Source organism: Physella acuta, unplaced genomic scaffold (genome assembly GCF_028476545.2).
Source record: "Physella acuta isolate Inbredline_101_S28 unplaced genomic scaffold, ASM2847654v3 ptg000809l, whole genome shotgun sequence".
Classification (NCBI taxonomy): Eukaryota; Metazoa; Mollusca; class Gastropoda; family Physidae; genus Physella; species Physella acuta.
In genome coordinates, this window is record NW_026732327.1 from 183,442 (window position 1) to 198,170 (window position 14,729).

At 40.1% G+C, this 14,729-nt stretch overlaps 1 protein-coding gene across 1 annotated transcript; it reads right to left on the minus strand.

The window, feature by feature from the left end:
- Positions 1 to 3,156: 3,156 nt before the first annotated feature.
- LOC131951375 (NFX1-type zinc finger-containing protein 1-like) lies at positions 3,157 to 10,567 on the minus strand. The gene has a single exon (XM_059313763.1). The coding sequence runs from the start codon at positions 10,536 to 10,538 to the stop codon at positions 3,543 to 3,545; it is 6,996 nt and encodes a 2,331-aa protein (XP_059169746.1). The 5' UTR covers positions 10,539 to 10,567; the 3' UTR covers positions 3,157 to 3,542.
- Between the last annotated feature and the right edge of the window lie 4,162 nt (positions 10,568 to 14,729).

Here is a 14,729-nt window from a genome sequence, read left to right on the forward strand (position 1 = left end):
AACAAAAAGTCAAAGGTTTTCAGGAACTGCTCACGAACATTACGTCATAGTGACGTGGGATTCTAAATTGGCTTGGGTTTTTTTAAAATAAATTTTCATGAAATCAATTTTATAATAATCGATAACTGCATAATGTCAATATCTTTTGCGTAGGTACCTGGATAGGTGAGCTTTAGAAAACAACTATTCAGACACTTTAGACTGTAGGGCATTGACATGTCGCTGGAAAATACCTGCTGTATGTAAGCCTACCTGTACCCAAGCGTGAAAGTTATTCGTTTTTTTTTCTCCTCTCCCTTTCTCTCCCACTTATACTGACACAAAGGGCTGGGTTAAAGCTTTTTAATTAGGCAGACCGCAACAAAATGAGGAATAGAACATTTCTCTTAACTATGTTGCAAGCCGTGTATCCAAGCCAGGTTTTAATTTTCTCCTTTGGTTAAGGAGTGGCAGGTCATCGAGCACTCAACGGTCCTGACACACTTAGGGTCACCATATCCACCCCACTAAAGGTCACCCCTACCTACCACTTAAGGTCACCCCTACCTACCACTTAAGGTCACCTCCATATCCACCCCCACATAAAGTCACCTCCATATCCACCCCCACATAAAGTCACCTCCATATCCACCCCCACATAAAGTCACCTCCATATCCACCCCCACATAAAGTCACCTCCATATCCACCCCCACATAAAGTCACCTCCATATCCACCCCCACATAAAGTCACCTTCATATCTACCCCACGTTAGGTCCCTATGTATCCCACTTAATGTCACCTCGTCTATGTCTCCCAGTTGGCTCCTGATTTAGCACAAAGAAAGTTGACGAGAATGTTTAAAAACATGAACCTTACATTTGAATAAGTTTAGTTTGACTGTCAAGAAATACTTTTAGTTCGACAAGCCTTAGAATGTTGTATGCCGTTTTGTTTAGCCATGTGTTTGAGTCAGCAGTTGAACTTCAAAATATGTTTAGTTCTGTAGCCCCAGCAATGTCACGCTTACACCACGTCATCTTAGGCAATGTCACGCCATGACGTGGTCACCACTAAGTCACATCATGACAGTCACCGGTCAGTCAAGGTATTGCAGAGTGACCAGTCAGTCATGATATGACGTGGTCACCAATAATATTACCTGAGCTGTGTTACCATAAGAATAAACAAATACATTTTTATTACAGGTTACAGACAAGTTTTAAAAAATACAAAAATAAATACTAACAATTACTTTTCAATAAGCTTTCTGGATACACCCCCCCCGCTCGTAACACTTCATGTCAATGGTCCGAAACTCCCCTCCCCCTAGAGTGTGACGTCATTTATTGACGACCCATAAAACAAAATGGCTGCTACTAAAAACACCTATGTGACCGTGACTTAGAGCAGACGATTAATCAAACTGTAGCCCTTGATACAGTGCACTGAAAACATTTCGTCTGCTGACAACATTTTTCCGCACTACTGAATGTTGTCTTTACATAATGTATTTTGGCAGACGATAGCAGCGGTTTGAAATAAAAATGGCGGCTACATAATTTACACATACAAATAAACACGTCATGTTGATCTAATGCGATATGATGTCCAAAGTAAACTATTAAGTAAATTACTATAATTAGATCGTCGTAAATTATCGTTCTCATTATCTTGCCAGATGAGTTTGTTTAATATAAAACTTATTAGGTTAACTGTGAACAAGAGGGTAATTACATGTAGAAACTTAAAAAACAACTTTTATTTCTCCTTCGTCTTCTCCGTTATAAATTTTTTCTCCAATAGATTCGATTTTCAGTTAACTTTATAAGGTCACGCCATTTCAACAAGTATAATCTGTGGCATAGTTATAACAAACGTTTTATCTACTTGAAATCGCTATAAAATAAATCCCTCTGCTGTTTGAAGGTATTTTTTTATTTCTTGCACTTGTTAATTACATAAAGGTTAAAAAAAAAAAAAACAATTCTTTAATATGTGCGGTACAGATAAGCGAGATAACCTTTGATATTGTTAATAATACGAGACACTCTCTGTTTATTCCACTTTATTGATAGCGCAGATAAATTAGAATAAATATTACTGTGCTCGAAGAGAGTTGATTTGTGCTAGTATACTGTATGAATACATACATCATGCCGATACAACAATATACAAATACAATATGTTAATACAACAAAACACCTAAAAGTAATATCATAAACTTTATTCTAAACACAACTTTTGTTTTGTAAAAGTAAATATAAATAATTTATTATTTGAACAATCTTTAAGCGATAGCGTATGATAAAAAAAATCGAAATGAAATAAAGAATGAATATTCCATGAAGCAAGACTAATATTTTGGTGCCCAACATAGTGGTCATTATGTGGTGATATGTCGTCTAACGTGTAGTGTGTTCGTCTAGTGTGTTGCTTACGTCTCATTTAGTGTGCGTGTGTGTGTACCTAATTTCTGGTGTGCTAGTCTGATTACTAGTATGTGTGTGTGTGTGTGTGTGTGTGTGTGTGTGTGTGTGTTTATGTGGTCCATAACGCCATGCGTGAGGTCGTTGTACATGCGACATTAGAAAACATGATGGAGTTTTACCCTATACGTCATGATACACATCAGCAGTTTTACCTTATACATCATAATATACATCAGCAGTTTTACCTTATACATCATAATATACATCAGCAGTTTTACCTTATACATCATAATATACATCAGCAGTTTTACCCTATACATCATAATATACATCAGCAGTTTTACCTTATACATCATAATATACATCAGCAGTTTTACCTTATACATCATAATATACATCAGCAGTTTTACCTTATACATCATAATATACATCAGCAGTTTACCTTATACATCATAATATACATCAGCAGTTTTACCTTATACATCATAATATACATCAGCAGTTTTACCTTATACATCATAATATACATCAGCAGTTTTACCCTATACATCATAATATACATCAGCAGTTTAAAATAAATACTAATATACTAATATCACATTCAGTTTATTGCGAAAGTTACAACAAGCATGTGAAAATAATTTTATAAATTATGGCATTATAATTTTTCTAATAAAAACAACACCAACTAAACGAAAAATAAATACCCGGCAAACGTAAACTATTATCTATTAAATGGAAATGTTTTATAGTTAATAAATATAAATAAGGTAAAAATGGATTTTAAGCAATAATAAATGGCATTAACATTTTTAAAATTAAAATACAAGAATAGAATATTAAATTGTTATCACACTAAAAATAAAGTATAAAAGAAATAGTTGTAAGTATCTGAATATTCAAAACTATTTTTTAGTTTGAAAATCAGGTACTTGAAAAATTTACTTTGGAAATTTTTTTCCAGCGGAAAATCTTATGCGTCTTCAGAGTATTTTAAATCTGGTCAAGGGAAATAACTTGATATACATTTTGTTTCGTTCATAGTCCACTTTTTAAAGAACTAATAATGTTAATACAGTTATAGGAATATTTGATTTTGTGTGTTAATAACTCGTTTGTGTTGGTAATCAACTTAATACCTTTTCTTTTTGTTTTTTGATGATTTTTTAACAGTTTTCGTGTCCTGTTCTGTCTTAGTGGCGCCATGCTGGGAGTTATTGGCTCGCTCACTCCTTTCCTCCCCCAGCCTACCCCCCTCTGGGCTCGCTGATGGGGAGCTGGACGTATCCTGAGTCTGGGACAAGTTGCTGGCACAAGTCTCGTCTTTGTTGTGGGACATTTTGTTGTATTCTTTCAACCGTTTTCTGCGCTTTTCATGCGGCTTCGGTTTTTTCTTGTCCAGCGTTTGTTGTGGATGTTGTCCCGACTCAGCTGGTGCCGTAGAGTTTCTGGCATGTGGTGCTGGTCCTACGTGTGGGTTGTGGAATGGTCGTGTGGGATATGTGACATACGGCATTCTATAGCCGGCTGGGTTGTAGTAGGTCTCATTGCTTTGGTCTTGTGAGCCATACGGCACCCTATAGCTTGCTGGGGTGTTGTACATCTTAGTGCTTTGGTCTTTTGTTGCTGTTGTTCTGGTAGCAGAACTACTGACCGATCTATTGGCCGACCCACTAGCCGACCCGATAGCTGACCCACTAGCTGACCCGATAGCTGACCCAGTAGTTGACCCGCTAGCTGACCCAGTAGTTGACGCACCAACCGACTCATTAGCCGCCCCATTAGCCGCCCCTCCAATTTTATTTTGCTCCCCTCGCATTGACTGGGAGACGCCCATCTTCTGACTTTGAGTGACAGACTTAGGCAGGCAAATTTTCCCCTCAGCCTTGAGCCTTTCCCTCTTGATAAAGTGATCTCTGACGATGTTATCGTATCGATGGCACTTGGTTATTGGCTTGTTACATTTGGGACACCGAATAAATTTGGTTCCATTAGGGTCAAAGTTGAATACAAAATGATCTAGTTCATCCACGTAGAAAATATGCGAGCAAGAGGGGATCTTGATGATTAAACGATCTTGATTTTGGTTTCGCTGATAAAAAGGAATTTTTGAAGCAAGAAGTTTTGGGTTTACAGGCTGTACTGTTTCACAAACCACACAGACACACGTCTCGCCGCAAATACCAGCGCACGGATGTCTACAAAAGGATTTTTGTCCTTTCTTAACGGATACAATTTTCAGAATTTCCGTGCATTTTTGCTCACACGGTTTTACCGTCCATTGCTCGTGGCATAGTTTGCTCATCTTGTTATGTGGGCATTCGATCAAGTCTGTCTCTTCACATGGGGGACACGGCTGACCGCACCGATGATGTGGGTTTATGCTGTTGCAGGTTCGATGTCGGCAACCAGACGGACACTCCATCGTACACGGCACACACGGTTTCCCGCACACACCGGTACACTTGTGGCCACATACAAGTGTGTTCCCACAATCCTGCTGACACTCTGCGTGCTGGCCTGTTTGTGTACACACGCCACACGTTCCCTGACAGTTGTGGCCGCACGGCAGAGGTTTCTTGCACTTCTTGACACAGTAGCTGTGCTGGCCCGTCGTGCAGTCACAGCAATCCCCGCTACACGTATGCTGACAAGGAAGCTTGACTGGGCATTTCTCCACACACGGACTGTGGACCCCGCTGGCACAGGTCCCACATTCACCCTTACATGTATGTTTACAAGGAAGTATTTCACCGCACGGCTCGAGGCATTTTGTATGGCCATTTAAAACACATTCGCCACAAACTCCTTTGCATTGATGCTCACAAGGAAGTTCCGCCTCACAATTTCTACGACACTCAGCATGTCCAGACAAAGAACATTCTCCACATTTCCCCATGCATTTGTGTTTACAGGGGAGGTACACGATGCAGTTCTTCAAACACTTAACGTGCCCTTTTACTGGACAATCCAAACACTTGCCCGTACATCTATGTGTGCAGGGGAGGGAAGCTCCACATACACTTATACACTGCGCATGACCTTTGTCTTGACATTCTCTACAAACTCCCGTACACGGGTGCTTACACGCCAGCTTAAAGGTGCACGGACTGGTGCACTTCTTATGCCCGTTGTCTAGACAATCCCCGCAGACACCTTTACAGTCGTGTTGACAGGGTAGTTTAGACCCGCAGGTGTTTAAACACTTGACGTGGCCTGTATCAAGACAGGTCCCACAGCTTCCCTTACACTTGTGTGAACATGTAAGCAGCAGATCACATTTTTCCAAACATTTAGCGTGGCCATTTTCCATACAATCGCCGCAAGTGCCTCTGCATTTATGGTTGCACACTAGAGTTTTACTGCATGGGCTCCTGCAACTTGCGTGACCTTTTTCAGTGCAGTTGCTGCAGCGACCTTGACATTTGTGATTGCAGGGTAGTAAACTGCTGCACTTTTCAATGCATTTTTCATGTCCTGTTTCTGAACATTCCCAACAAATTCCCTTGCATTTGTGGGAGCAAGAAAGCTCTGCTTGACATCTCTGCGCGCACGGTGGATGGCAATCGTGTTCACATTCAGAACATTTGCCGCGGCACTTGTGCCCACATTTCAACATCTTCCCACAGTCTTCTCTACAGGGTTTGTGCTGTTTATTATCAGCACAATCCACACACCTGCCTTTACACCTGTGTCCACAAGGCAGAGTCTCAACACAGACGTCCTGACAGACCTTGTGACCATCAGTGGAGCACGCAGAACAAGTTCCGGTACATTTGTGCCTGCAGTCCAACATCACCTCACATATTCTGGTACACGGTGGGTTTTGCTTGGTCAGGTTACACGGAATCTCCTTGACATCCCCACATGGCCAGGTGTAGCTTACCTGGACTGTACAGATTTCGTGGTTACCAAACGTAGAGCATCTGTTACAGGTACCTGTACACCTGTGCGAACATTCTAGAATGTTAGAGCATTGGCTTTGACAGGCGTGGTAATCCGGGTCCTCGCCGCATTCAATTTTAGCTGCGTGACCACACTTTAGAGTTTTCTGGACCAGCGTGTCGCAACCCCCACAGTCTTGGTAGCATTTCTTCCTACACGGGTGTCCCTCACCGCACACCTTACCACACGGTTTCCTACATCTAGAGTTGACGTGGTTGGGGTCGCTCCCGTGGCAGGGTCGACCACACACATGACCACACGGCAGCAGCTGCTCACACTTTTCTCCACACCACCCCGTCCCGCACTTGCGAAACTCAGCCGCTGTTTTTATCGCCAGCACGTGATCCGGGTGGTCAACACAACGTATGGGTAGCCCCTCCCCGATGATGTCATCTTCTTTGGCATCCTTGACGATAGCCGACCACAGCGTGCTCTGGGAGGCCAACAGGTCAAAGTTCCCAATCACGTACAGCCCTTTCTTCGCCCTCGACAGCGCCACGCAAATTCTGTTTTCCACTTTTAAAAAGCCAACGCTGTCAATTTTGTTACTCCTCACAAGAGACAGTACAATGATGTCGTTCTCTTCACCCTGGAAGTCGTCGACAGCAGCGATTCTCACATTGTAACTGAGGCCACTTTTTCTCGCGAGGCTTCTGATCGCCAACACTTGGCCGACGTAGGTAGTAAGTATAGTCACATTCTGTGGGCTGTAGTCTTGGGTTAGAAGATATTTACAAAGCGCAACAACATACTCTGCCTCGAACACATTTTTCTTGCTTAAGCTGTCGTGGACGTTCGACTCCTCGTGGTGATGGTTAATCAGGAAAATATTTTTACCCACGCCCTTGATGTTTTCATATTCCTTAACCGAATCATCGTCCTCCAGACTGGGGTAGATGTGACGCATGAGCTTCGATATCTCTGGCCGCATCCTGTGCTGCATCTTCAGCACCGCATGCGGGACGTTGTTCTTGACGAGTCTCTCAAACAAGGAGATCTCTAGTCCGTGATCTCTGGCCAGCTCGTAGACGTTTGGTTTCGGCCTCAGCTGTTGGTGGTCACCAATCAGGATCAGATGGTTGCAATGTGCGTTCAGTGCTGTGATGATGTGGGACTCAAATACTTCGGCTGCCTCCTCGACCACTATGATCTTAGAACCCACCTGCTGCAGGACGCCGCGGTGCTTGGCTGCTCCGGTTGTTGTCATGCCAATTATCTTGGCGGATTTCAGAACAAAAAGCGTTCTCTCCTTTTCGATTTCCTCTTTTCTTTTAAACTCGGCGTTGTATTTTTCAACCAATTTCTTTAATTTAACATCAAGGTCTTTTCGGTAGCCTTGAACCCAATTATTGTAGAGTGCGTATTTCTCATATCCACTGAGCTCCCAGATATTAGTCACTGACTCAGCTCTCTCTCTGGGCATCGGTTCAAGTATAAGTCCTTCAGATGTGAATCTGGGGTTTGTTTTCTTCTGGTCATTCTTTGCCCAGTTGCTTTCCTTGCTGTCGCGTACAACATGAAACAACTTGTCCACGTCCTCCAACATCTTGTTGTAGTTCATGTAATCTTTTATACTCATCTCATCCGTCTCCTCCTCACCATCAGAGGAGTCACTATCTTCCAGATTGCCATCAATGTTATTATATTCGTCTTCAATGTATTTGCTTTTGGTCTTAGAGCTAGTTTCTTTATTTAAAACTCCGACTAATTTGATCCCCATATCTGAGATTAAGGTCTGAATGTCACGGAGCTTGTCTGTGACTTCCGTGTTCACTCCCAGAATCCATGTTTTGATTATCTCCCCTGATGCGATGTCCAGGTTTAAAGGTTTCATGTGGCGTTTAATTTTCTCAAACAAAAAGTCTGGAAGGAAACGTTCAATTTCTGCGTCCTGCAAAATAATCATGGTACTTAAGACGAGCCTTTTCTTTAGATGTTCTTTTTGCTTTAAGACTTGGGTTCTCTCCTCTTGCTCGCTATCATCTTTCAATGATTTGATCTTCATATTTAAACCTGCCAGAGATATCTTTAACTCTCTCCTGAAGTCTACCACAGCCGTGTGGTACAGGCTAGCGCGTGCGGTGATGTCAAGACACAGGGGATCAGTGACGTCATCAAGATGGATGCTGTAGTCCCAATTCAGTACGAGCTTGTAAAGAAACTCATCGACTTTTTTCTCCAAGAGATCCTGGTCTCTTTCTGTATCAGCATTCAACCACTGAGCTATTTTAGAGTTAGTGTCACCAGCATCAGGGCTGTCGTTGCACAAGGATTTGTAATGAGCATCACTAATGAAATCCCTGAGCACTGTTTCAGATTTAATATTCCACTTGAGATATTTGATTTCCTTCTCGAGCCGGTTGATGTCTGCTATAATCTTTTTCATGTTGTTGACGCATTCTTCGCGTGATTTTCTCACGGAAACAAAATCAAATTTTTTGTTATTTTCTCTGTTCCGCTTTAGCTCGTAGAGATTAAACTTCTTCAGCTGTTCACATTTACTCCCTCCGCCGACTCGAACAATGCCGTTTTCGCAAAATTTTAAAATCCCCTCCAAGAACTGGTCTAAGGCGTGGTTCGTGTAACACACCACCAGGATGGGAGTCTCTTGCCCTTGACCAAAAGCAGCGCTGGCGTTTCTCATGATAGCCTCCATGACTTTAAGACCCACGTACGTTTTCCCCGTCCCCGGGGGGCCCTGTATCAGAACCATTTCGTTGGTCAAGGCCAACATGGCTGCCTCCCTCTGTGACGAGTTGAGACACATCCTCTCAGCACTCGGCCATTTGGTCAGCTCCAACACCGGACACTGCCAAGCTTGAAAGCGATCCATCAAACAGGACAAACTGAACTTTAAACTTTTATTCGCACTCAGATAACATGGAGGCTTTAGCACCTTCTTACACTTGATTACATATCTCTTGAATGGGATCTCCGAAGACATTTCCTGAATACCTTTTAGAACATGAAGATAAGGTTCAAATAAGTTCACGGCCTCTGCCATTATATACAGATCATCGGAATTGTTTCTGTACAGCGCGTCATACCCGCTACTGATGACAACAGAAATCCTCCCTTTCTTTAGTAGTTTCTGGCTATGGACTGTCGCGACGATTATTGTTTTAAAATTATCTTTTGACAAGCAAACAAGAGCACCTTTTATAAGGCGTTTAGTTGTATTCCAGTTTATTTTTTTTAACTGTTCCATATTCATTGCAAGTTGGTACCTTAACTCACTACTAAAGACTTTTTGAATTAACCTAACGCCGTGATAAATTCTCAGACTTAAGTTTGATGTTTTCTGGCGCCCTGGGTTGTTCCTGAGTTCTGCGAGACCCTGGCGTATGGGTATGATGAAATCTTCTCTCATCAGACGGAACTGAACATCCAGGTAATGTTCCACGCTACTGTAAGCCCCCTCCTTTACGGCTGACCTGAAAAATGTTCTTGCACTGCTCTCCAAATCTTGCATGATTGGATAAACGGACATTTTCCGGAAATTTTCTGGAGGTTTTTCTTCATTGCTGAAAGACACGGCGGTGTTCTGTTCTGTAGTGATTTGATTCTGATTTTGTTGAATCCTATTGAAGATTTTAGTCAAATCTTCCACAATGTCAGTGAGATTTATTACATTTCCGTATGATTGTACAATATTTCCCAAATTGACAGCAGCCCTAAAACAGAATTCCGACTTTGATGGTAAAATATCCAATATACTTTGTATAATCGTAGATAGTGACTTTAAAACACCCGCTAAGAATTCTGGTGGTGCAAAACTTAAATAGTACCTCAAATGAGCATCGAAGAAACTGCTGGCACAGAGGGTCTCAAGCAGTTGCATGACACTCTGGCGTTGGTGCTTGGCTGTGACGGCCTGACCCACAGACAGCACCAGATAGTAGAACCAGTCGGGTGGTATGAACTGTTGGTGCAGCAGTTCCTCCAGCTGCTGTCTCTCTGTTGTCATGGACAGCACCAGCTGCCCGGCATCTGTGGCCGCTACCCAGTGCTTTAGCTTCGTGTAGGTGATTGGTCTGGGCAGGGCGTGGCTGTCACGTGAGTTCTGACTTGGTGGGGCGTGTGGTGCACGTGCATGCCACTCACCATTCTGTCGGTCCGGTCGCTGTGACCTTGACCCAGAGCCACGATGTCCCTTCTGTTGTCTAAACTCTTTATTTTTCATCTTTGTAAAGCTCTTGTGGAACTTCTTGTGGAACTCTAGTGGAACTTTTGTGGATGTCTTTTGGAATTTTTTGCGGAACTTTGTTGAACTTTTGTGGAACTTTTGTGGAACTTTTGTGGAACTCTTATGGAACTCTTGTGGAACTTTTGTGAAACTCTTGTGGAACTTTTGTGAAACTCTTGCAAAACTCTTGTAGAAACCTTATGAAGCTCTTGTAGAGGAACTCTTTGGAGCGCTTGTGAAAATCTTGTTGAACTTGTGGAACTCTAGCCTTTTTTCTCACTTCAGATAAAAATTAAATTCTGTGAACCTACATCTTTGTTGCATTTTGGCTTGATCTTGTTACACCTGATAGCCTGAAACTTTGGTCTGGGGATTGGTAGAACGTGTCCATACAACTTCCATCGCCATCTAACAACAAGCTATAGATACAAAAATACCAGTTTAGAAGCATATAACTTTCAATACTTTTATCGCATATATGCTAATAGCAACTTTGGTAAAACAGAACGTATATAGGTGAAAAAATCAATTTATCCTAAATGAATAAGAATATCACAAATGGAAATCTTTTAGTACCGCATTGGGCAGGTGAAGCAGAGTCGACCGTAATTTTATACTGAGCATATGATTTAATTGCGTGATCAATAGCTAGCAGATGTTTGTTAATAATACATTTTTTTTAATTAATAAAATTCGAAATCTGAATCCTGATCTAGATTGTGTTCAGTATAACTTTATTGATTATTCAAAGCAGAAATAAATGTACGTAGCATAATCTTTGTTCACTATTGGAGACTAAAACAAATAGCATCCTTATGAAACATAAACCTATATAACATATGAAACTAAAACATAAACCTATATCCCATATGAAACTAAAACATAAACCTATATCCCATATGAAACTAAAATATAAACCTATATCCCATATGAAGCTAAAACAGAAACCTAGATCACATATAAAACATAAACCTAGATCCCATACGAAACTAAAACATAAACCTATATCCCATATGAAGCTAAAACATAAACCTATATCCCATATGAAACTAAAACATAAACCTAGATCCCATATGAAACTAAAACATAAACCTATATCCCATATGAAACTAAAATATAAACCTATATCCCATATGAAACTAAAATATAAACCTATATCCCATATGAAACTAAAATATAAACCTATATCCCATATGAAGCTAAAACATAAACCTATATCCCATATGAAACTAAAACAGAAACCTAGATCACATATAAAACGTAAACCTAGATCCCATATAAAACATAAACCTAGATCCCATATGAAACTAAAACAGAAACTTAGAGCTCATATGTTATTACGTAACCTGAGCCTTGGAAACAGCTAATTAATAATAATTATTATAATGTCCATTTTAATTAATTGTTTCCCTATATAAAAACCCTATGACAATTACCATTTCAATTAATTGCTACCCTATATAAAACAACAAGTACTTACATACATTGAGCAAGAAATATGAATGTGAAGTTTTACTTACCTTTCCCTGATGCACCTCAGCGAAAACTGTATGTGATCTACTGAGGTCACACCGTTTTCTCATTATATTTACTCGAATACCGAAACAGCTACAGCAATTCCTAGAAATCAACATTGATCGCTCGTCCGATAACCAAGTACTAAGATATCGTCAGGTTTTAAAATAGCGTCAGATTTGTAGAACTGGGTCCAGTTGGGCAGGCAAAGTAGGTCAGTTAAATAATTATTGATAGATAGTTGATCGTGGTAAAAAGTTGAGCGAAACCAAAAGTTGTTGAATATTTGACCTACCTCGATCCTGGAATAGTTGTACACAAGGAAGTAAAACATGTAAATGAATCCTTTAATTACAAATTGGGTGAAAAAGCTCTTGTTACCTGACATTTCAGCCTGATAGTAGGCCTATTGATACATTTAAAGAGGATTGGGGTGGGAGTGGGAAGATGGGGGTTAAAATCTAAATAGCTGGACTTTTTTAGCAAACGTTTCAAGTTTAGCATTGAACGCAGTGAAAGCAAAACAAAAGTTATTAAAAAAAAACAACAAAAGAAAAACAACACCAATAACAGAAGGATTTCAACATAAGCACTTAGATCACTGCCAGTGAAAGGCAGCCATTGCAATACACAAACATGGGTATTTTAGCCATTACACTACACATACAAGCGCCATTATATGCGTACATTAATATAATAGCTATTACAATACACTAACAGCCGCCATTATATGTATTCAAAGGTATATGCCATTAGAATATACATACAGGCGCCATTATATGCATGTACAGGTATAGCCAGCATTACAATACAGGTCGCCCTGCATGTGTACAAATCATATGTGACGCCCACACACTGAACATATTTCTCTGAACTTGTAGCACGCTTTTCTTCGTACAACGAAAATATCTGATGTCGTCATGCGGCTATTTCTGTATTGTAAACAAACAATGCTAGTACAATACATAGAAATGTTGTACTGAGTATGAACCCAGCGGGGCAGTGGAAATGCTGACTTTCAGTATCGCCTGTTGATAACGGTTATCTGTGGGATGAGGGGGGGGGCGCTTTGACAACAAATCAAAGCTTCCATGATCAAATATGTACGATCTCGTGCTCGATAAGTAACATCTGGTGTTGGTCAATGGGAGCTAGTCGGGTCAAAGGTTATCTCTACACACATGCGTGTCTTTAGGGGTAGAGACTAATCGGAATGCTTTTTTATAAAGCATCGAAGAATCAACATATGCTTAGAGACGGAGAATAGGACCCGGTGTTGATATACGTCTCTGTCTCTACAGTAACTATTTCTTTTTTTCTTTTACTTCGTTCTATACCTTTGCATGCATCTATTTAGGCAAAGAAACAGCATTTTATTCAACTCTTTGTCAAAGTTAAGAGTTTTTCAAGGCACTATTAGGAATGAGATAGATAAACAATACATACTAAACAATTATATTTGTGTATTTATTTTTTGCGCAATTGTTTATTTTTAGATTTTATCTAAAACGTATTTACGTGCTGTACATACTGTCATCCAATGAAGTCATCTATATAAGTAGGCTTTCTTTCACTCAGTGATCCGCGATCTTAGTTGAATTACTCACTGGCGTTGCTAGGCCAGGTTTCACCCGGTACAGCATTTCGTGGTGTCATCCCCCCCCCCAAGAAACTATATATATATATATATATATATATATATATATATATATATATATATATATATATATATATATATATCGGCCGCCTACATAGGCTTATAATTTATATATATGCCGCATTCGCGTATATGTATGTTTATCAGCTTTAAGCGCAGCAGACTTAAGAGTAACGATGTTTATCTTTAGTCTGTTAATAATGCAGTTGGATGTAGCATTTCTTTCTTTATAGTTAGCACGTTTACGACATAGTGTCACCACCACCCTCTTGTAATAATTGTCGATTAATACTTTATAGACTCTATAACTTTAATTAATCATAAATTGAGCTGGTAACAGGCCTTTTTCTTCTGTATATTTTTCTATTTTTACCATGGTGTCACCCCCATGAATGGTGTCACCGGGGCGGTCCGCACCCCCCGCCCCGCCCTCGCTACGCCTCTGGAATTACCGACCTTTTTCTCTTTGTTCTAGTAAACTTTTAATTTAGTTTTAATTTGTTTAACAAGTTATAAGGTACTTTTATCTTGAGGAATAAAAGGCAAATGAAATACACATTTTTGTATAGGCTGTGTTTGTAAAACGTTGTAATCGTTTCATACATCTTATTCTTTTTCTGTTAAAATTTTGCTTGAGCTAGTTTAGAAATACTTGCCATTTCGTCCAAAATATTGTCACTAACCTATTTTCATATCAACTAAATTGCATTCACAAATTAAAAAAAAAAAGAGATACATACACACACCTCTAGCAATGCACAAATCATTCGTATATTTACAGTTATTAGGTACCTGCTTTCTTACGTAGATAGCAGACCAAGTAAGATTTAAATTTCTTGATGTTGGGGTAGCTTTGTAAAGATCAGTTGACTTAAACTGTTTCTTTGATGAATAAAGTCACTAAAGGCTATGACATTAGCATTGCAGATTAAAATAACTCAACAAACAATGCACACAGTTAAACGCATTTAAACCAACGACAAAACTGATTTGCTCAGTTAAGCTTCGTCGTTCAC